This window comes from Oncorhynchus mykiss, chromosome 25, assembly GCF_013265735.2.
Source record: "Oncorhynchus mykiss isolate Arlee chromosome 25, USDA_OmykA_1.1, whole genome shotgun sequence".
In the NCBI taxonomy this organism is placed as follows: Eukaryota; Metazoa; Chordata; class Actinopteri; order Salmoniformes; family Salmonidae; genus Oncorhynchus; species Oncorhynchus mykiss.
Genome location: NC_048589.1, coordinates 31,247,412 through 31,268,322, shown reverse-complemented (window position 1 = coordinate 31,268,322; position 20,911 = coordinate 31,247,412). Strand labels below are relative to the sequence as shown.

The 20,911-nt window shown below is 42.6% G+C and overlaps 1 protein-coding gene across 7 annotated transcripts in view; it reads right to left on the bottom strand.

Moving 5' to 3' along the window:
* Positions 1 to 20,911, bottom strand: part of LOC110505790 (AT-rich interactive domain-containing protein 4A) — a 49,966-nt gene that overhangs the window by 3,135 nt on the left and 25,920 nt on the right. For 5 of the 7 annotated variants that reach the window (XM_036962213.1, XM_021585230.2, XM_021585229.2 and 2 more), the window contains exons 12-22: positions 13,129 to 13,204; positions 12,677 to 12,771; positions 12,161 to 12,258; positions 11,628 to 11,916; positions 11,134 to 11,393; positions 7,106 to 7,270; positions 6,220 to 6,479; positions 6,006 to 6,074; positions 4,202 to 5,680; positions 2,549 to 2,653; positions 1,355 to 1,546 (exon numbers count right to left, since the gene is read on the bottom strand). In XM_036962213.1, the coding sequence (XP_036818108.1) occupies positions 1,355 to 1,546; positions 2,549 to 2,653; positions 4,202 to 5,680; positions 6,006 to 6,074; positions 6,220 to 6,479; positions 7,106 to 7,270; positions 11,134 to 11,393; positions 11,628 to 11,916; positions 12,161 to 12,258; positions 12,677 to 12,771; positions 13,129 to 13,204 (3,088 nt within the window). The remainder of the gene's footprint in view (positions 1 to 1,354; positions 1,547 to 2,548; positions 2,654 to 4,201; positions 5,681 to 6,005; positions 6,075 to 6,219; positions 6,480 to 7,105; positions 7,271 to 11,133; positions 11,394 to 11,627; positions 11,917 to 12,160; positions 12,259 to 12,676; positions 12,772 to 13,128; positions 13,205 to 20,911) is intronic. The other 2 variants (XM_021585232.2, XM_021585228.2) reach the window with 2 other exon arrangements.

Genomic DNA, 20,911 nt, shown 5'->3' with positions numbered 1-20,911 from the left:
TGCCTGATGATGCCATCTATTTTTTGAAGTGCACCAGTCCCTCCTGCAGCAAAGCACCCCCACAACATGATATTGCCACCCCCGTGCTTCACGGTTGGGATGGTGTTCTTTGGCTTGCAAGCCTCCCCCTTTTCATCCAAACATAACGATGGTCATTATGGCCAAACAGTTCTATTTTTGTTTCATCAGACCAGAGGACATTGCTCCAGAAAGTACGATCTTTGTCTCCATGTGCAGTTACAAACCGTAGTGGCTTTTTATGGCAGCTTTGGAGCAGTGGCTTCTTCCTTGCTGAGCGGCCTTTCAGGTTTTGATATAGGACTCGTTTTACTGTGGATATAGATACTTTTGTACCTGTTTCCTCCAGAATCTTCACAAGGTCCTTTGCTGTTGTTCTGGGATTGATTTGCACTTTTCGCACCAAAGTACATTCACCTCTAGGAGACAGAACGCGTCTCCTTCCTGAGCGGTATGACAGCTGCGTGGTCCCATGGTGTTTATACTTGCGTACTATTGTTTGCACAGATGAACGTGATATGGAAATTGCTCCCAAGGATGAACCAGACTTGTGGAGGTCTACTATTTTTTTTCAGAGGTCTTTTTTCCATGATGTTAAGCAAAGGGGCAGCGAGTTTGAAGGTAGGCCTTGAAATACATCCACAGGTACACCTCCATTTGACTCAAATTATGTCAATTGGCTTTAGAAGCTTCTGATAGGCTATGACATTTTCTGGAATTTTCCAAGCTGTTTAAAGGCACAGTCAACTTGTGACCCACTGGAATTGTGATACAGTGAACTATCAGTGAAATAATCTGCCTGTAAACAATTGTTGGAAAAATTACTTGCGTCATGCACAAAGTAGATGTCCTTACCAACTGCCAAAACTATAGTTGTTAAGAAATTTGTTAAGAAACAAGTTAATGACTACAACCGAAGTATATGTAAACTTCAGACTTCAACTGTACATACTTTGACCATTCAGCTATAAAGTTATGCGTGCTTTCGAAGCCATTTCATTTACCACAGTAAATATAATATTACGTTTAAGAATATTCACAGAATGTAAGCTAAAATCCAAACCCCAGGGACGGTTTCCCGGACACAGATTAAGCCTAGTTATAAAAACGATGGAGAGTCTACATTGAAGGGGATTTTTTTGTCCAGGACTAGGCTTAGTCTGTCTGGGAAACCGGAGGCTATTGCTAATCTTCAACACCTGAGCTCAGTGTGATAAACAGGGATGTAATCATTAATACAAACAGTTTCTATTGGATAAATTCAGGTAGGTCCCTCCGTGTTTGGTTGTATAGTGAGTACACCCCTGATTAGTGATAAGTGGTAAGTTCTACTTACTGAGCTGGAAGGTCCACTTGTATGTGCGAGGGGAGGGGAAGGAGGACTGCTTGTGTTTGTGCTTGTCCTTCTCTAACTCCTTACTGTTAGGAGAGACCAACTTCAGGCTTCCTTTAGACATTGAGTGTTTCACTGGAGTCATCTTACAGGCGGGGTCCATAACAGCCAGGTCCTCACTGTCACTGCTGTACTCTGGACACACATTTTAAATCATTTAATTGAACCCATAAATCACCTTACACAGTCAAGAATGATTCAACCATTAACATTTTTTTTTAGGTGAGTCGAAGTAGGGCAGGATGGATGCCAAACGACGGCCTGTCATTAATGGAATCAAACTAGGGATATATATTGGTGAAAATATCAGAATCGGACGATATTAGCCAAAAATGTCAACATCGGCTCGATGTCTAGTTAAACCCCGATGTGCAAAACCGATGTCAAAGCTGACGTGCATACCTACACTACGTAGGTACATAAAGTAATGACAACACATGCAACACAGCATTCCTAACCTAGCCCACAACGTCTGCTGTGTAGATCGAGCAGTCAACAAGTCGAACAGTCATTTGAAAGAGTAAGAACATTTCAGCGAGACAACACAAAGGCGAAATCAATTAACGGCAAGATAATGGGATTCATTGCCCTTGACAATCAACCGTTCTCTGTCGTGGCTGATGTTCGCTTTCATGACTTTTCGAGCACCGGTACACACTAGCGTTACCAAGTGCGCTATTTTTCAGATATTGCCCTACTGGAGTTACACAGTAATAGCGTCACTGCTATTAGCTTCACAACTGACGTTTGGACCAGCGATATCAGCCCCATAAGCATGCAGAGTCTGACAGCACAGTGGGTCGTCGAGGATTTCGTACTGAGGAAAGTCGTATTTCATGCTCATGAATGTGCTAGTTGTCATACCACTGCTGCCATTTCAATGGCATTTGAGAACAAGTTTGATACTTGGAAACATTAACACATTCCTAGCTTCATTCGAACAACTGACTGGAGAAATAAGTTCATCAACTTCGTCTGCAGCAGATGTGATACCCTCTGTCATGGCATTGAAACACCTGCTCAACAAAACTGGCAACACAGGCTGTGAACAAGCGATTCGGTGGCACTCTCTTTACAGTGTCGCCACCATGCTCGATGCTATGTAAAAGGACTGCTATATCAAACCATGCGACTTACCTGCTCCATTCTTCTCCATTTTGGACGTTGTGCTTGGCCGTTTCTGGTTGCGCTTCTGCTTCTTTGCAGAACAACTCATATTGCAGTCCATCAACCTTTTCTGACCTAATCATAAAAGGGAGAATATTGAGTATTTTCATTTCAGAGGACAGAGATGTTTCCCCATGAGTGTACAACTAAAACCTTATTTGCAATGAACAAAATATGTATAAAAAGAAACGTGTGAGGGAACTGTTCGCAAGACACATTTTTACATTTACACTACCATTCAAAAGTTTAGGGTCACTTAGAAATGTCCTTGTTTTTGAAAGGGAAGCACATTTTTGTCCATTAAAATAACATCAAATTGATCAGAAATACAGTGTAAACATCATTAATGTTGTTAATGACTATTGTAGCTGGAAAAGGCATATTTATGGAATATCTACATAGGCGTAGAGAGGCCCATTATCAGCAACCATCACTCCTGTGTTCCAATGGCATGTTGTGTCAGCTAATCCAAGTTTATCAGTTTAAAAAGGCTAATTGAGCATTAAAAAACCATTTTGCAATTATGTTAGCACATCTGAAAATTGTTGTTCTGATTAAAGAAACAATAAAACTGGCCTTCTTTAGACTAGTTGAGTATCTGGAGCATCAGCATTTGTATGTTTGATTAAAAATAAAATAAAATATTAAGATGGGCGAAAGAACAGACACTGGACAGAGGAACTCTGCCTAGAAGGCCAGCATCCCGGAATCGCCTCTTCACCGTTGACATTGAGACTGGTGTTTTGCGGGCACTACATAATGAAGCTGCCAGTTGAGGACTTGTGAGGCGTCTGTTTCTCAAACTACACACTAATGTACTTGTCCTCTTGCTCAGTTGTGCACCGGGGCCTCCCACTCTTTCTATTCTGGTTAGAGCCAGTTTGCGCTGTTCTGTAAATTGAGTAGTACACAGCGTTGTAAGAGATCTTCAGTTTCTTGGCAATTCTCCGCATGGAATAACCTTCATTTCTCAGAACAAGAATAGACTGATAAGTTTCAGAAGAAAGAGCTTTGTTTCTGGCCATTTTGAGCCTGTAATCGAACCCACAAATGCTGATGCTCCAGATACTCAACTCATCTAAAGAAGGCCAGTTTTATTGCTTCTTTAAATCAGAACAGTTTTCAGCTGTGCTAACATAATTGCTAAAGGGTTTTCTAATGATCAATTTACCTTTTAAAATTATAAACTTGGATTAGCTAACACAACGTGCCACTGGAACACAGGAGTGATGGTTGCTGATAATAGGCCTATATAGATATTCCATTAAAAATCTGCCGTTTCCAGCTACAATAGTCATTTACAACATTAACGATGTCTACACTGTATTTCTGATCAATTCGATGTTATTTTAAATGGACAAAAAATGTGCTTTTCTTTCAAAAACAAGGACATTTCTAAGTGACCCCAAACCTTTGAACGGTAGTGTACATTTGAGTCATTTAGCAGACGTTCTTATCCAGAGCGGCTTACAGGACCAGTTAAATGGTTAAATGCCTTTGCTCAAGGGTACAGAGATTTTGCGTAGTTGGCTTAGGAATTTGAACCAGCGACCTTTCGGTTACTGGCCCAACGCAAGGCTAAATGGATATAGCCTATTCTATGCCAGTCCGTGTGTGACCCACCTCTGTCCTTGGTGTCTCTCTCCTGTAGTGACATGCTGGAGTTGCTAGAGCTGGTGTTGGCTTCAAAGCAGTTGGAGTTGGCCGACTCATTATCACCGAGCCCCTCCTGAGACTCCCCAGCTACGCTGTCAACCTCGATGGTGACGTCGCTCTCACTCTTGGTGCTTATAGACTCATCAGGGCTAGGGGCCGAGGTGGGGGAAAAGACTTGTGGAGGAGCAGCTCCACCGGAGGATGGAGGAGGGTTGTTGTGGGTCTGGGGGTGGTGGGAGGAGGCATTGGATGGAGGGGGAGCATGGACCTTCCCTTGGCTCATCATCATTAGGAGGTCTTCTGCTGAGGTCTTGTCCTTCTCATCCAGGTCATCCAAATCCACCTCGTGGCAGACCAGCGCCTCAGGCCCTATCTGGGGCATCAGCTCCTCCTCTGCTCCATAGTCTGGCTGCTCTGACCTGGGCTGACCTCCTGCAACACCTCCCTCTCCTGGACCTCGACACCGCACCTCCGGAGTGAGGGCAGGCATCTCTGTTTTAACCTCCGGCTCTGTTTTACCCTTCGCTGGCTTTAGACACTCCTCTTCTTTTAGTCCCCCCGACTCCAGCCTCCGCTCTGGAGTCGTGGGCCTCCCGCCCGGCGAGTCATGGGGCCTCCCGCCCGGCGAGTCATGGGGCCTCCCGCCCGGCGAGTCATGGGGCCTCCCGCCCGGCGAGTCATGGGGCCTCCCGCCCGGCGAGTCATGGGGCATCCCGCCCGGCGAGTCATGGGGCATCCCGCCCGGCGATGCCATTCTGGCAGTATCCTCCCTCCAGTCTAGACGCACCTTCTTGTCCGGCGTCCTGTGGTCGGTGGCTTTACGCTTGGCCACGCCTCGCTCCTCCCTGCAGATCTCCTCCTCCGGGGCGGAGTCTGTGTCGGAGTCCATGATGGGGAGGTCGGGCATGCTGGGGAGGTGCTCAGCAGGGAGACAGTGAAGGACCACCATGGGCTCATCCTGCCTCTTTAGGGGGCATGGGCTGGGGAATGACTCAGTCTCAATGTGGTTGGGAGTGGTGGGTATCTCAGAGCCAGTGTTGTTGGTGTTCCTCTCTGGCTCTCTAACGTTACTTCTACGTGATGCTTTAGGCCTGGGGGATTTCAGGTTAGGGGGGTCTTCCTCCTTGGGTCTGTCGGGTTCAGGGGTCATGGGAGGCGTCTGGGGCTGCTCCTCAGCCTCCACTTTCTCAGGCTCCCTCTCAGGGAGTTTGTCCTCCTGCTGCTGCTGCTCCTTCTCCTTAGGGCTGCTGGGGGGCTGGAGCTGTGCTGCTGCTGCTGCCTGGGCTGCTGCGGCGGCCACTGCCTCTGCTCTTCCTCTCTCCACCCTCAGGTCCTCCTCCTCTTCCTGTTTACGGGCCGTGGCGGGGTCCGTTCTCTCCGCCCATGCAGGCTTCTTCTCCGGCGAATCCTCTGACTCACTGTCCTCTGACGAATTCCCCGACTCATCTAAAAGAAGTAGAAGGGGCACATAAATGGTTAGCTTCAAAAGTCCTGGCTTGAATCGATAAAATAACCATTACTTCCAACACCAAGGCGCAGTTTCCCCAGACACAGATTAAGTGTAGTCCTGGACTCAAAATCAAGCCCAATGCAGAATATCTACTGAAAGGGCTACTTTAGTCCAGGACTAGGTTTAATCTGTGTCTGGTAAAACCCACCTCACTTGGCCAGAAAAACCCTCTAATCTTCCTTAAATGTCAACTATCATAGTTCTCATAATTAAAGTAGTGACTACACTATACTGCCTCTGCATTTAGAGGTATGTACCTACCATTGGAGTTGGCATCCCTGTCCGAGTCATACATCCCAGAGGTTCTTCTTGTGCGTCGGCGAGGGGTACCTGTTCACAGACAAATTTAATGAATAAAGTTGTAATGATTGATAATAGGTTCAGATTAAGGTGAGGAGAAAAGAAAGCCATGGTTCAGTATCGAGATGCACCCGTGGAGTCACGTTACATGCTGGTTTAGGTACAGATCTCGTACCCTCTCCATTGGGCAGGGGTGATGTGTCAGATTTGCTCTTGCTGCTGGAGCGCCCCTCACGGCTGGGGGTCTTGGAGACGCTGCGGTTGGCACTGGGGGGAGTGGTTCTGAGAAGAGGGCGACCTCTCAACCCACCCAGCTTCCCCTGCTTGTCCTTCTCTCCATCCTCTTTGTTCATGACTTTCTTTTTCTGTTTATTTTTTGTTCCGCCCTTGTCGACAGGCCAGATGATCCGATCTGCTTTGACCCACTCATCATACCTATAGAGGGGAAATGAACCCATAAACATTAGAGCTAGACTCACTCATACCTATAGAGGGGAAATTAACCCATAAACATTAGAGCTAGACTCACTCATACCTATAGAGGGGAAATGAACCCATAAACATTAGAGCTAGACTCACTCATACCTATAGAGGGGAAATGAACCCATAAACATTAGAGCTAGACTCACTCATACCTATAGAGGGGAAATGAACCCATAAACATTAGAGCTAGACTCACTCATACCTATAGAGGGGAAATGAACCCATAAACATTAGAGCTAGACTCACTCATACCTATAGAGGGGAAATGAACCCATAAACATTAGAGCTAGACTCACTCATACCTATAGAGGGGAAATGAACCCATAAACATTAGAGCTAGATCTAAAAGATTTAAAGCGTCACAAAAAGCGCTTAAGCAGCCCGCCCAAGGGTTGCTATGGCTGGAAAATCCTTGCACGACATTGAATGTCAAAGTAACTTCAAAAACAGAGAAATAGAGAAAGGTGGAAAACTAATACCGAAAACACTGCCATGATCAAGACAACAAATCATAAAAACACAAATCCCCATCATCTCTTTCAGGTGGGTGAGAACGGAAGTATGTGTCCATGGGTTACCTGACGTTCCAGCCGTAGTAGTGTACCAGGTAGAGGACATCTCCGGCATCATCGTTCTCAGTTTTCTTGATATTGGCCTCGTATATCTTCTGGGTCTTCCCTCGGCCGTACTTTACCTTCACCTTAGTCCCGGTCACAGAGTCTTCTGAGTCCTCATCCTCAGCCCTGTAGAGAGACATAGATCAAAACAGGGCCAAAGGACAAACCTATGCACAGAAAAGCTTTGCCTGACGACTCATGATCCTGAATTTAGTTCCGCTGCTCTATCGACGATCACGGTCTGTTCCTTGTCTGAAACTGACATCCTAGAATTTGTTTGTGTGACGTCAAAATAAGTGACGAACAAAACAAATTCAACAGGGATTAACCAAACAGAGTATCAACGTTGATGACATCATTTTGTAGGACGGCTCTGGCCAAACCGATCAGTTTCTAGGACCAATCAAAACGGTCAGAATGTGTTCGCTTTCGAGAAGACGTCAGGGAGGGAGGAAAATCCAGGGCCCTGTTTAGTTGACCAACAATCTCGAATGTTGCATATAGAAATGCCATGAATAGAGCCAATGTGATTCCTTATTCTGCATGTCAGAGGCATGTTTGATCTAAAATGTTCCGTCCTGCTAAACACTCCCCAGACTCACTGTAGAGAAAGAACATTAGTGGGCCAGGCGTTTGGTCCTGAGCAATGTGGATGGGTAGCCAGGCAACAGAAAAGTTGTCCCAAATACCCTTTTAAATATTTTAGTAACCCAACCCATGCTTACTTACGGTGCACATTCACAAAAATAAAGCTAGCTGCTTATCTTTAGCTGCTCACCCTTGCCTAAAATATCCCTAATCATGACTTGAATCAAAAAGGTGATTGTGTAAATTGTGTAAAAAAAAGCTGTTGTTAGCTAGCCTCCAAAAGCAGGTAAAAAAAGAAGCCTTTGCTAGCTAGCCTCCAAAAGCAGGTAAAAAAAGTAGCCGTTGCTAGCTAGCCTCCAAAAGCAGGTAAAAAAAGAAGCCTTTGCTAGCTAGCCTCCAAAAGCAGGTAAAAAAAGAAGCCTTTGCTAGCTAGCCTCCAAAAGCAGGTAAAAAAAGTAGCCGTTGCTAGCTAGCCTCCAAAAGCAGGTAAAAAAAGAAGCCTTTGCTAGCTAGCCTCCAAAATCAGGTAAAAAAAGAAGCCTTTGCTAGCTAGCCTCCAAAAGCAGGTAAAAAAAGTAGCCGTTGCTAGCTAGCCTCCAAAAGCAGATAAAAAAAGAAGCCGTTGCTAGCTAGCCTCCAAAAGCAGGTTACTATCACCATTAACACTGGTTCAAAGTTTCAGAAAATATTCATACCCCTTGACTGATTCCAGTGTTACAGCCTGAATCCAACATGTATTAAATGTATTTATCACCCGTTGACACACAATACCCCATAAAAGTGAAAACATTGTTTAAATGTTTGCAAATTTATTGGAAATAAAATATCTAATTTACAGAAGTATTCACACCCGAGTCATTACTTAGTAAAAGCACAGCTGTGAGTGTGTGGGTAAGTCTAAGCGCTTCCAACATTTGCCCATTTTTCTTGTCAAAATGCATCAAGCTCTCTCAAATTAGTTGTTGATCTTTGCTAGACAACCATTTCAGGTCTTGTCATAGATTTTAAGTAGATTTAAATCAAAACTGTTACTTGGCCACTCAGGAACATTCAGTCTTCTTGGTAAGCAGCTCTAGTGTAAATTTGACCTTGTGTTTTAAGTTATTGTTCTGCTGAAAGGGAATTTATCTACCAGTGTCTAGAAGAAAGCTGACTGAACCAGGTTTTCCTCTAGGATTTGACCTGTGCTTAGAGCCATACGGTTTATATTTTTATCCTGAAAAACTCCCCAGTTGTTAACAATTTCAAGCATACCAAATAACATGATGCAGCCAACACTCTGCTTGAAAATATAGAGAGTGGTACTCAGTAATGTGTTGTATTAGATTTGCCCCAAACATAACACTGTATTCAGGACAAAAAGTTAATTGGTTTGCAGTATTACTTATTGCAAACAGTATGCATGTTTTGGAACATCTGCACAGGCTTCCTGCTTTTACCTGTCAATTAGGTTCGTATTGTGGAGTACCTACAATGTTGTTGATCCATCCTCAGTTTTTTCATTTTATTTCACCTTTATTTAACCAGGTAGGCTAGTTGAGAACAAGTTCTTATTTACAACTGCGACCTGGCCAAGATAAAGCAAAGCAGTGTGACAGAAACAACAGAGTTACACATGGACTAAACAAGCGTACTGTCAATAACACAATAGAAGAAAAATAAAGTCTATAAAACAGTGTGTGCAAATGACATCAGGAGGTATGGCAATAAATAGCCCATAGTAGCAAAGTAATTACAATTTAGCAGATTAAAACACTGGAGTGATAGATGAGCAGATGGTGTGTAAGTAGTGATACTGGTGTGCAAAAGAGCAGCAAAGTAAATACAAACAATATGGGGACGAGGTAGGTAGATTGGGTGGGCTATTTACAGATGGACTATGTACAGCTGCAGCGATCGGTTAGCTGCTCAGATTGTTTAAAGTTTAAAAAACATCAGCATCTACAATGAATCCTTTTTAAAATTATGGTTGTAACACAACAACATTTTGAAAATGTCAAGGGGTGTGAATACTTTTTGAAGGCACTGTAGTTGGAGCAGCTGACAGCTTGACAGAACTCTGTTCATAAAGACGCAAACGCTAATTTTCATCAAAACTCTGGGCAGGACACATTGGCTTTACCCTGGTAGGCCAGGCTACTCAAAGGTTCTCTACAGACTCCTTTTTTGTGATCAAACAAAAGCATCCTGCAGTAACGTCACAAAAGAACCTTGGGCCCCATGTAGAGCCATCACAACGAGGCTCTCAAACGCAGTGAAGAAGCTTTCAGCCAGTACTACTGGCACTACTCCAATTTCACATGATAGAAATGGGACTCATTCATTAGTTCACACCGTAGCAAAATGTTTTGCAACAAAAATGTGAGTTTCTTATTGGGTAAGTTAAGCTAGGTCTTCTCTCCCTGTTTTGGTCAGTTTGCATCTTATTGAATACAGTGAGCTCTGCACGCTACAGCAAAAGAAATTAGCTGTTTCTAAAAATATTAAAATAATGTCTGAGACTATAACAGCATTGATATGGCAGACGAAAATCATAAGGAAAAAAAAAAAGTTCTGGTTGGTGTAAGGTCCAAGGCTCTTACAATGGAAAGCAAAAGGTCCTATGTAATTCCAGCTCCCAGATTTCAATTCCTATGGCTACCACTAGATGTCAACAGTCTTCATTCAAGGTTTCAGGCTTGTTTATTGAAAAACAAGCAAGAATTTTGAGTTTTTGTGAAGAGAGCACCGGAACAATATCAGTCTTTCGGCACGTGAGGAAGAGGGCGTGCGCTTACTAATTGTACTTTTCTATTGAACATACTACTTTCCGTATGAAATATTATAGTTCATTTACATTTTAGGGTACCTGAGGATTGTATAAAAACGTTGTTTGACTTGTTTGGACGAAGTTTAGCGGTAGTTTTTTCGACTCCTTTGTCTGCATGTTGAACGAGTGGATTACTGAAATCGATGGTGCCAACTAAACTGACTTTTTGGAAGATAAAGAAGGATTTTATCTAACAAAACGACCATTCATGTTGTAGCTGGAAGCCTTGGGATTGCAAACAGAAGAAGATTTTCAAAAGTAAGTGATTTATTTAAATCGCCATTTGTGATTTTGTGAAGCCTGTGCTGGTTGAAAAATATGTTGATGTGGGGCGCCGTCATCAGACAATCGCATGGTATGCTTTCCCTGTAAAGCCTATTGTAAATCGGACAATTCAGTTAGATTAACAATAATGTAAGCTTTTAAATGATATAAGATACTTATGTTCATAAATGTTTAATATTATTTATTTGAATTGCACGCCCTCCAATTTCACCAGATGTTGTCGACTGGTGTCCCGCTAGCGGGACGCCTATCCCTAAGAAGTTTTTAATATTACACTGTTATATGTTTCATTAACATTTAACTGTACCCTTCTCCAACTCTCCTCTCGCTGTCCTCATCCTCCACTTCGTCCTCAGACTCTTTATCGGACTCCTCCAGACGTCGGCTGCATCCATTCCCCTGGGTGTCCCCTCCGTCTGACCTGCTGCTCTCTTTTTGACCACCCGTCTCCTCTCCGCTGGTCTCGCCCACACCCAGATCACTCGGCTCCTGCTCTTTGATCTTCTCCAGCTTGACAGGCTCCTTCACCTCAGCTTTGACTGGGGTCACAGTGCACCGTCTCCTCCCCTGACGGAAAGGATAGAGAAGAGATTAGTGTCTGGAACTCAGGGGGAAAAAACTATATAGTACAGCGCTTTCACACTTTCTCGTAGCATCTTCCTCAAAACGCATTGGATGAAAAGATCAGGGGGGATGAACCCCAGTTCAATTCATTTTGAGAAGGCGAATTGGGAGGAAATCTAAGAGTTCGAAAAAGTAAATCAGCACAAAGGACAAAAGTTGCTTTTGAGAACTCCTAACCCTGGGAGAGGCGATATCTTTGTGGCTCTCTTTGTCACTCTCACTCCCCGACTCAGCCTCCTCCTGGGAAGGCTTGTCCTCTGTGGCTGCAGCAGACTCATTCTGTACGGGTGGTGTTGGGCCCTTGCCAACCTTGTCTTTGTCCTTCACCTTCACCTCAGGGACCTGGGCAGCCTTCTGCTCTGTCTGGGACTGAGAGGACTGGGGCGCTGGACGAGCCTCGTTGTGGTGGATGGTCCTGAACACGATGCAGGCTGAGCGGCAGTACTCCTCAAAGCCATACAGGTACCTACACACACACAGTAAATGTCACTCACCACACACTTCTAAATAATCTTGGTGCAAAAAACTGAAATATCCATCAATCAAATGTATTTATATAGCCGTATAGTAATCCGTCCTAGAAGACAGTTTCAATTTATCATGCCAAGACGTTGCATTTCTCAACATCAACGCAAATGACTCAGCTTCAAAAGAAAGACGTGTCTGGTAAAGAGTGCTTGTCAGTCTGAGTGAAGTGAATCAGCACCTACTTTCTGTAGGCAGTCTTCACATTGTAGGAGGCAGCAGAGTTTAGGATGGGAATGCCCAGGTCCATGTAGATTTGTTTCCACACAGATCCACTTTCAATCTGCAAATAACAACCATCAACGTAACATATGAATAATCATTCATGTTGGCCACGCTATATCAAGAATATCTTCAACAAAACAAACAGGGAGGGTAGTGAGACAAAACGCTACCAACATCACTTGATCGAGAAGCAGTCCAAATTGTTAAGTCATTTCAGGCCTATTGTTTTCTATGCCCTCATAACAGCTGACGTGCAGAACACCAGCCAGACAGCCCCATCCATGACCTTCATAGTCCACTAAAAAGCTACATGCTGCAATTCTGCTTATAGAGGCAGAGGAGAGACAAAGCTTGAGAGAACGGGCTGTTCACATTAGATGATGAGACCAGACAGTCTGCCTGCCTGCCACTGCAGTGAGGAGAACTCGGATGAAAGAGGCAGGGGGGTGTTAGCTGTACAGATGATATGCACTCACTTTGTCACAGCCCCCCTGCTGGTAGACTAGCCTGAAGAGCTTGAAGAGGTTCAGATCCTTGTAGCCGAGCACAGGAGGCTTGTTAATTGGTGTCCCTGAGGAGGAGATGTGGAGAAGAGCAGTGAGAAGAAAAGTAGCACATTCTAGGGCATTCTAAATCACAGGAACATCGTTCTTATTTCATATGTTGTCGTTGAATGACTGATAAGGAAGGATGCATTGTGTGATAAAAAAAAAACTGCAGTGAAATCAAATGAAGGATGGGGCATTAAGAGCCAGAGCCGGTAAGGTAGTGTGTGTGCGCTTGCAGTAAAGTGCTGTGCGCTGTAAAAGTCATGAAAGATCACCAAAGGGCCCTGGTCAAAAGTAGGGCACTATATAGGAAATATGGTGCTATTTGAGACAGACAGGGAAAACACAGGAAGATAAATGGGACAGGGCTGAAGGCTCACCTCGATCCTCCATGAACTTATACAACTGCTGCAGGAAGTGATCCCTCTCCTCTGGGTCCGCCTCATCCTCAGGCTGCTGGGAAGGTAAACCCAACACTCCTTGGTTAAAATAGGCAAATGAGGCAACAACCGACGATATCTTGTGTTAGTCATTAACTGTCAGCGACTGTGCTGTTATTCTGACAAGGTCTCTCGACAAACATATTTTAGTCCTAAATACAAATAATTTGATAAAATAAAAAGGTAAAGTTTTTAAAGAGACAGAAGACATGAAAAGCTGTGAGTAGACAAGGCATGGAAGTAAAAACCAATCAGTCCTGACATAGCTACATTCCTGTAGAGTTAGCAATGCTATTATTTACATAAGCATTTGTATTGAGCTCAGGTGCACTCTGTTTCCATTGATCATCCTTGAGATGTTTCTACAACTTGATTGGAGTCCACCTGAGGTAAATTCAATTGATTGGATATGATTTGGAAAGGGCACACACCTGTCTATATAAGGTCCCTCAGTTGACAGTACATGTCAGAGCAAAAACCAAGCCATGAGGTCGAAGAAATTGTCCGTAGAGCGCCGAGACAGGAATATGCCGAGGTACGGATCCAGTGAAGGGTTGCAAAACATTTATGCAGGATTGAAGGTCCAAGAACAGTGGCCTTCATCATTGTTAAATGGAAGAAGTTATGGACCCCCAAGAGTATTCCTTAGAGCTTGCCGCCCGGACAAACTGAGCAATCGAGGGAGAAGAGTCTTGGTCAGGGAGATGACCAAGAATCCGATGGTCACTGACAGAGCTCTAGAGTTCCTTTGTGGAGATCTAAAAACCTTTCAGAAGGACAACCATCTCCGCAGCACTCCACCAATCAGGCTTTTATGGTAGAGTGGCCAGATGGAAGCCACGCCTCAGTAAAAAAGGCAGATAACAGCTCGCTTGGAGTCTGCCAAAATGTACCTAAAGGACTCAGACCATGAGAAACAAGAGTCTCTGGGCTGATGAAACAAAGATCGAAACAAACTACTTCGACTGAATACCAAGCGTCACGTCTGGAGAACACCGTAGGGATGGTGCCAGGTTAAGCATGGTGGTGCAGCATCATGCTGTGGGGACATTTTTTTTATCGGCTGGGACTGAAAGACTAGTGAGGATCGAGGCAAAGATGAACGGAGCAAAGTACAGAGAGATCCTTGATGAAAACATGCACCAGAGCACACAGGAGCTCAGACTGGAGCAGAGGCTAACCTTCCAACAGGACAATGACCCTAAGCAAACAGCCAAGACAACGCAGGAGTGGCTTCGGGACAAGTCTCTGAATGTCCTTGAGTGGCCCAGCCAGAGGTCAGACTTGAACCCTAACGAACATCTCTGGAGAGACCTGAAAATAGCTGTGAAGCGATGCTCCCCATCCACCTAAGGTACGGACCTTGAGAGGATCTGCAGAGAAGAATGGGAGAAACTCACCAAATACAGGTGCCAAGCTTGTAGCATCATACCCAAGAAGACTAGAGGATGTAATTGCGGCCAAAAGGTGCTTTAACTTTTTATGGCTGCAGGGGCAGTATTGAGTAGCTTGGATGAAAAGGTGCCCATTGTAAACGGCCAGCTCCTCAGTCTCAGTTGCTAATATATGCATATTATTATTAGTATTGGATAGAAAACATCTGAAGTTTCTAAAACTGTTTGAATTATGTCTGAGTATAACAGAACTCATATTGCAGGCAAAAACTTGAGAAATTCCACTTCCTGTTTGTATTTTTTCTGGGGGTGGCAGATTTTCAACCAAACTCTTATTGAAATTACAGCGAGATATGGATGAGTTCTCACTTCCACTAGATGTCAACAGTCAATAGAACTTTGTCTGATGACTAATGTGAAGGGGGGTCGAATGAGACAGGAAATAGTCACCACTGCCACGAGTTGACCATGCTTTCACCATGCGCGTTCACAGGGGAAGGACCTGCGTTCCACCGGTCATCTGAAGTCATTCTAATTCTGGAACGTTATTCAAGATATGTAAACAACATTCTAAAGATTGATTCAGTACATCGTTTGACATGTTTCTACTGACTGTTACAGAACTTTTGGACATTGTCATGTTATAGTGGACGCACTTTGACTTTGGAATTGTTTACCAAACGCGATAACCAAAGTAGCTAATTGGACATAAGACATTTTCAAACAAATCAAGCATTTATTGTGGACCCGGGATTCCTAGGACTGCATTCTGATGAAGTTCATCAAAGGTAAGGAAATATTTATGTATTTTCTGGTTTCTGTTGATTCCAACATGGAGGCTAATTTTTCTATTGTTCTGAGCGCCGTCTCAGATTAATGCATGGGTTTCTTTTTCCGTAAAGTTTTTTTGAAATCTGACACAGCGGTTTCATTAAGGAGAGGTATATCTATAATTCCATGTGTGTAACTTCTATTATCATCTACATTTATGATGAGTATTTCTGTTGAAACGATGTGGCTATGCAAAATCACTTGATGTTTTTGGAACTAGTGAATGGAATGCTCCAATGTAAACTAGATTTTCTGATATAAATATGAACTTTATCAAACAAAACATGCATGTATTGTGTAACATGAAGTCCTATGAGTGTCATCTGATGAAGATAATGCAAGGTTAGTGATTAATTTTCTCTCTCTGCTTTTTGTGAATGCTACATTTCGCTGGAAAATGGCTGTGCTTATTGTGGTTTGGTGGAGACCTAACATAATGGTTTGTTGTGCTTTTGCTGAAAAGCATATTTGAAATCGGACACTTTGGTGGGATTAACAACAAGATGAACTTTAAAATGAAAAAAGACATGCATGTTTTAGGAATTGTAATTATGAGGTTTCTGTGGTTTGAATTTGGCGCCCTCCATTTTCACGGGTAGTTGTCATATCGATCCCGTTAGCGGGATTGCAGCCATAACAAGTTAAAGTACTGAGTAAAGGGTCTATATACTTATGCAAAATGTGATTTCAGTTTATTTTTAAAACATGTACAAACATCTCTAAAAACATGTTTTGGCTTTGTCATTATGGGGTAGTGTGTGTAGATTGATGACGAAAAAACTATTCAATCAATTTTCGAATAAGGTTGTAATGTAACAAAATGTGGAAAGTCAAGGCGTCTGAATAATTTCCAAATGCACTGTACATCTACAGAAATAAAACAGATCCTGCTTCTGTTGCCTGTTTGAGTGTTTAATAGCCTACTGATTCCATGAGCACCAAGCCTCATGCAAACACATCGGATAAACAAAATCAGTCTGTTTTTAAATCTTTGCTATACTGTATTAAAGGCTTAACACTTTTTTGTGAGAACAAAAAAAGGTAATTTATTTAGTGTTTACACTCTTCCAAGTTTTATTTATAATAACCCTCCTTTTTCTTGATCTCCTTATTGCTATTATTAATAATAAGTCCTGTCATTATCATTAGTATCATTACTTAGGCCTATACTTCAATAGCCTACAGTACTTACAGGCTACTGTATCAATTAGTCATTCTATCGTTCATGTCTTCACACAGTAAGAGTAATTCATGACTTGAAATGCAATCAAGCATTTTAGTTTTAAAATAAAACAAATCGACCCATGAATAATTGGACTAAACAATAGTTTACGTAAACCGTTCATTTCGTCAATTGCATTCACAAACACATACAACTGTTCTTAGTCCTTGCTATAATAAAGGCTTAGGGTTGCAAAGGGTTGGAAACTTTCCGGTAAATTTCCAGAATTTTTCCTAACATATGCCATGGGAATTAACCCCGGACATTTGGGGAATTTTCCTTAAATTAATTGAAAATGTTAGCTTATAACAGTGAACCTTTTTTGTGGGATACACAAGGCAATTCTAGTTCTTGTGGGATATTTTGGTTAAACTATCCCCAATTCAATGGAATTGCAACCCTCTGCATGAACAGTGCATTACTCCTTCACGTGCAGTGCACTCTTCCATCACATGTGCAGCTGATCATCAAGATATTGCACACTAATGAGACACTATAGAGCCCACACTACTACACTGTCTGAGCCAAGGACTACATGCTTTCTGGTAAGTTTTGATTACAATACTGGGTGGGGTGAATATATTTTATGACATACATTATTTTTTGTTAAGTAGTAAATAGTAGGCTACAGCAAAGTGTGTGTAAATCATTTCTAACTTGTTAACAATTTATGCTAGTTAGTTTTTGATTCCGATGTGGGTTTTCGCTTGCTTGAGCCTGCATACGGAGGAGTGTTAATTCACCTGTTTCCATACATGTTTAATTTTAAAACATTTACCTTACAAAGGAGTTGTTTAATCTAATGACAACTATTTCTGTACATGGAATTGTATTTGGTTTTATTACTCATTTTATTCTAATCTTTACAGGAAAATGCCACAGGCACTATCTGACGTGTGGTGACATTTCACTGCAGCTAATGTAGAAGGAAAAGCTATGTACATTTGCAAATACTGTGCCAAATCACGTGAAGAACGCAACAAAGATGCCAAATCATTCAGCCAAGTGCATAAAGTTCCCTCAGCGCTCACAACCTCTGACAAAAGTCCCTCTACTTCTATTTTAGGTGAAAATGATGAATCTGACAGCTCATGGTCCTCCTGGAATCAGAAGTATTTTTTGACTCAATGGAGGAACCTATTCAGAGAAATGCCGATGAATGTCTTGCTCGAGCTGTGTATGCAACTGGTTCACCTCTGATGCTCACAGGCAATGTGTATTGGAAGAGATTTCTGAATGTTCTTTGCCCAGCATACACCCCTCCAACCAGGCATGCTTTATGTACTCATTTGCTGGACACAGAGTTCAAGTGAAGGTCAAGCAAATCAGAGAAAGCAGACTGTATTGCAAACATCTGATGGGTGGTCAAATGTTTGTGGGCAAAGAATAATCATCTACATCATCTCCACCCCTCAACCAGTATTCTACAAGAGCACAGACACAAGGGACAACAGACACCAGTCTCTACATTGCAGATGAGTTGAAAGCAGTCAAATGACCTTGGACCACTCAAGGTATTTGCACTGGTGACAGACAATGCTGAGAACTTGAAGGCTGCTTGGTCTAAAGTAGAGTCCTACCCTCACATCACACCCATTGATGTGCTGCTCATGCATTGAATCTGCTCCCCAAGGACATCATGGATACACTCTACAAGAGAGCCAAGGAACTGGTTAGGTATGTGAAGGGTCATCAAGTTATAGCAGCAATCTACGTCACCAAGCATGAGCAGATGAAACTGCAGTTCTGAAATACATCAAAAAGTGTGAAGACTTCTGCCTGAAGCCCATACACGCCACAGTGTACATGTTGGACCCCAAGTATGCTGGCAAGAGCATCCTGTCTGATGCAGAGATCAACCAGGCCTATGGTGTCATCACTACAGTGTCTTGCCACCTTGGCCTGGATGAGGGCAACGTTCTTGGCAGTCCGGCGAAGTACACTTCCAAGAAAGGGCTTGGGGATGGAGATGCAATATGGCAGTCGTGCCAACATATTTCATCGGCCACCTGGTGGAAGGGACTGAGCCGTCCTCAACAAGGTTAAAAAGTGACAGTGAAGATAGGGCATCAGAGTCTGATGCTCAAGATGTGGACATTGAGGAGGTCCAGGGAGAAGACATGGAATCCTGAGAGTAAGACAACCAAAGCTTTCATTTCTAGACCATCATTTTACAGATGTATGTTGAAAACGCTTTTTTGAGAGATGCGATGGATTATTGGGGACCATTCGATATTCTCTTTTGTAGTTAAGGGTCAACTCATTTAATTCAAGTTCAATTCGTAACTAATTACTTCATTTGTTTCTATTGGAAGGATTTAGTGATTGGCAATTATGTTCGTCTCCATATGATATGGTAAATAGATCAAATGCAAAAACCATCTACATTTAAATGGTATTAATATTCATTTGCATATACAATTGAAGTCAGAAGTTTACACAAACTTTGGAGGAGTAATTAAAACAAGTTTTCCAACCACTCCAAAAATGTCTTGTTAACAACATATCGTTTTGGCAAGTCGGTTAGGACATTACTTTGTGAATGGCAAGTCATTTTTACAACAATTGTTTACAGACAGATTATTTCCCTGTATCACAATTCCAGTGGGTCAGAGGTTTACATGCACTAAGTTGACTGTGCATTTAAACAGCTTGGAAAATTCCAGAAAATTATGTAATTGCTTTAGAAGCTTCTGATAGGCTAATTGACATCATTTCAGTCAATTGGAGGTGTACCTGTGGATGTATTTCAAGGCCTACCTTGAAAGCACAGGGGTGGCAGCATCATGTTGTGGGGGTGCTTTGCTGCAGGAGGGACTGGTGCACTTAACAAAATAGATGGCATTATGAGATAGGAAAATTATGTGGATATATTGAAGCAACATCTCAAGACATCAGTCAGGAAGTTAAAGCTTGGTCGCAAATGGGTCTTCCAAATAGACAATGACCTCAAGCATACTTCCAAAGTTGTGGCAAAATGGCTTAAAGGCAACAAAGTCAAGGTATTGGAGTGGCCATCACAAGCCCTGACCTCAATCCTATAGAAAATATGTGGGCAGAACTGAAAAAGCGCGTGCGAGCAAGGAGGCCCACAAACCTGACTCAGTTACATCAGCTCTGTCAGGAGGAATGGGCCAAAATTCACCCAACTTATTGTGGGACGCTACCCGAAACGTTTCACCCAAGTTAAACAATTTAAAAGGCAATGCTACCAAATACTAATTGAGTGTATGAAAACTTCTGACACATTGGGAATGTGACAAAATAAATAAAAGCTGAAAAAAATAATTCTCTACTATTATTCTCACATTTCACATTCTTAAAATAAAGTGATGATCCTAACTGACCTAAGACAGTGAATTTTTACTATGATTAAATGTCAGGAATTGTGAAAACTGAGTTTAAATGTATTTAGCTAAGGTGTATGTAAACTTCAACTGTATTTCCGTTAATTCCCACGGAAAGTTTTCACCTCTCAAAATTCCCCAAAATGTGCAACCCTGTAAAGGCTTATAATTTAGTGGTTTACACAGTTCCAAATGGTCAGAAAATTATATGCTAATCTAACGGCCCTTCTTTGGACACTGCACTAACAAACCTCCAAACGAGCTTCAATGCCATTCAACACTCATTCCGAGTTCTCCAACTGCTTTTAAGTGCATGCTCTTCAACTGATTGCTGCCCGCACCCTCCCGCCCGACTAGCATCACTACTCTGGACTGACCTAGAACACAGTGGGGCAAAAAAGTATTTAGTCAGCCACCAATTGTGCAAGTTCTCCCACTTAAAAAGATGAGGCCTGTAATTATCATAGGTACACTTTAACTGACAGACAAATAGAGAAGAAAAAAATCCAGAAAATCACATTGTAGGATTTTTAATGAATTTATTTGAAAACTATGGTGGAAAATTAAGTATTTGGTCAATAACAAAAGTTTCTCAATACTTTGTTATATACCCTTTGTTGGCAATGACAGAGGTCAAATGTTTTCTGTAAGTCTTCACAAGGTTCACACACACTGTTGCTGGTATTTTGGCCCATTCCTCCATGCAGATCTCCTCTAGAGCAGTGATGTTTTGGGGCTGTTGCTGGGCAACACAGACTTTCAACTCCCTCCAAAGATTTTCTATGGGTTTGAGATCTAGAGACTGGCAAGGCCACTCCAGAACCTTGAAATGCTTCTTACGAAGTCACTCCTTCGTTGCTGGGCGGTGTGTTTGGGTTCATTGTCATGCTGAAAGACTCAGCCACGTTTCATCTTCAATGCCCTTGCTG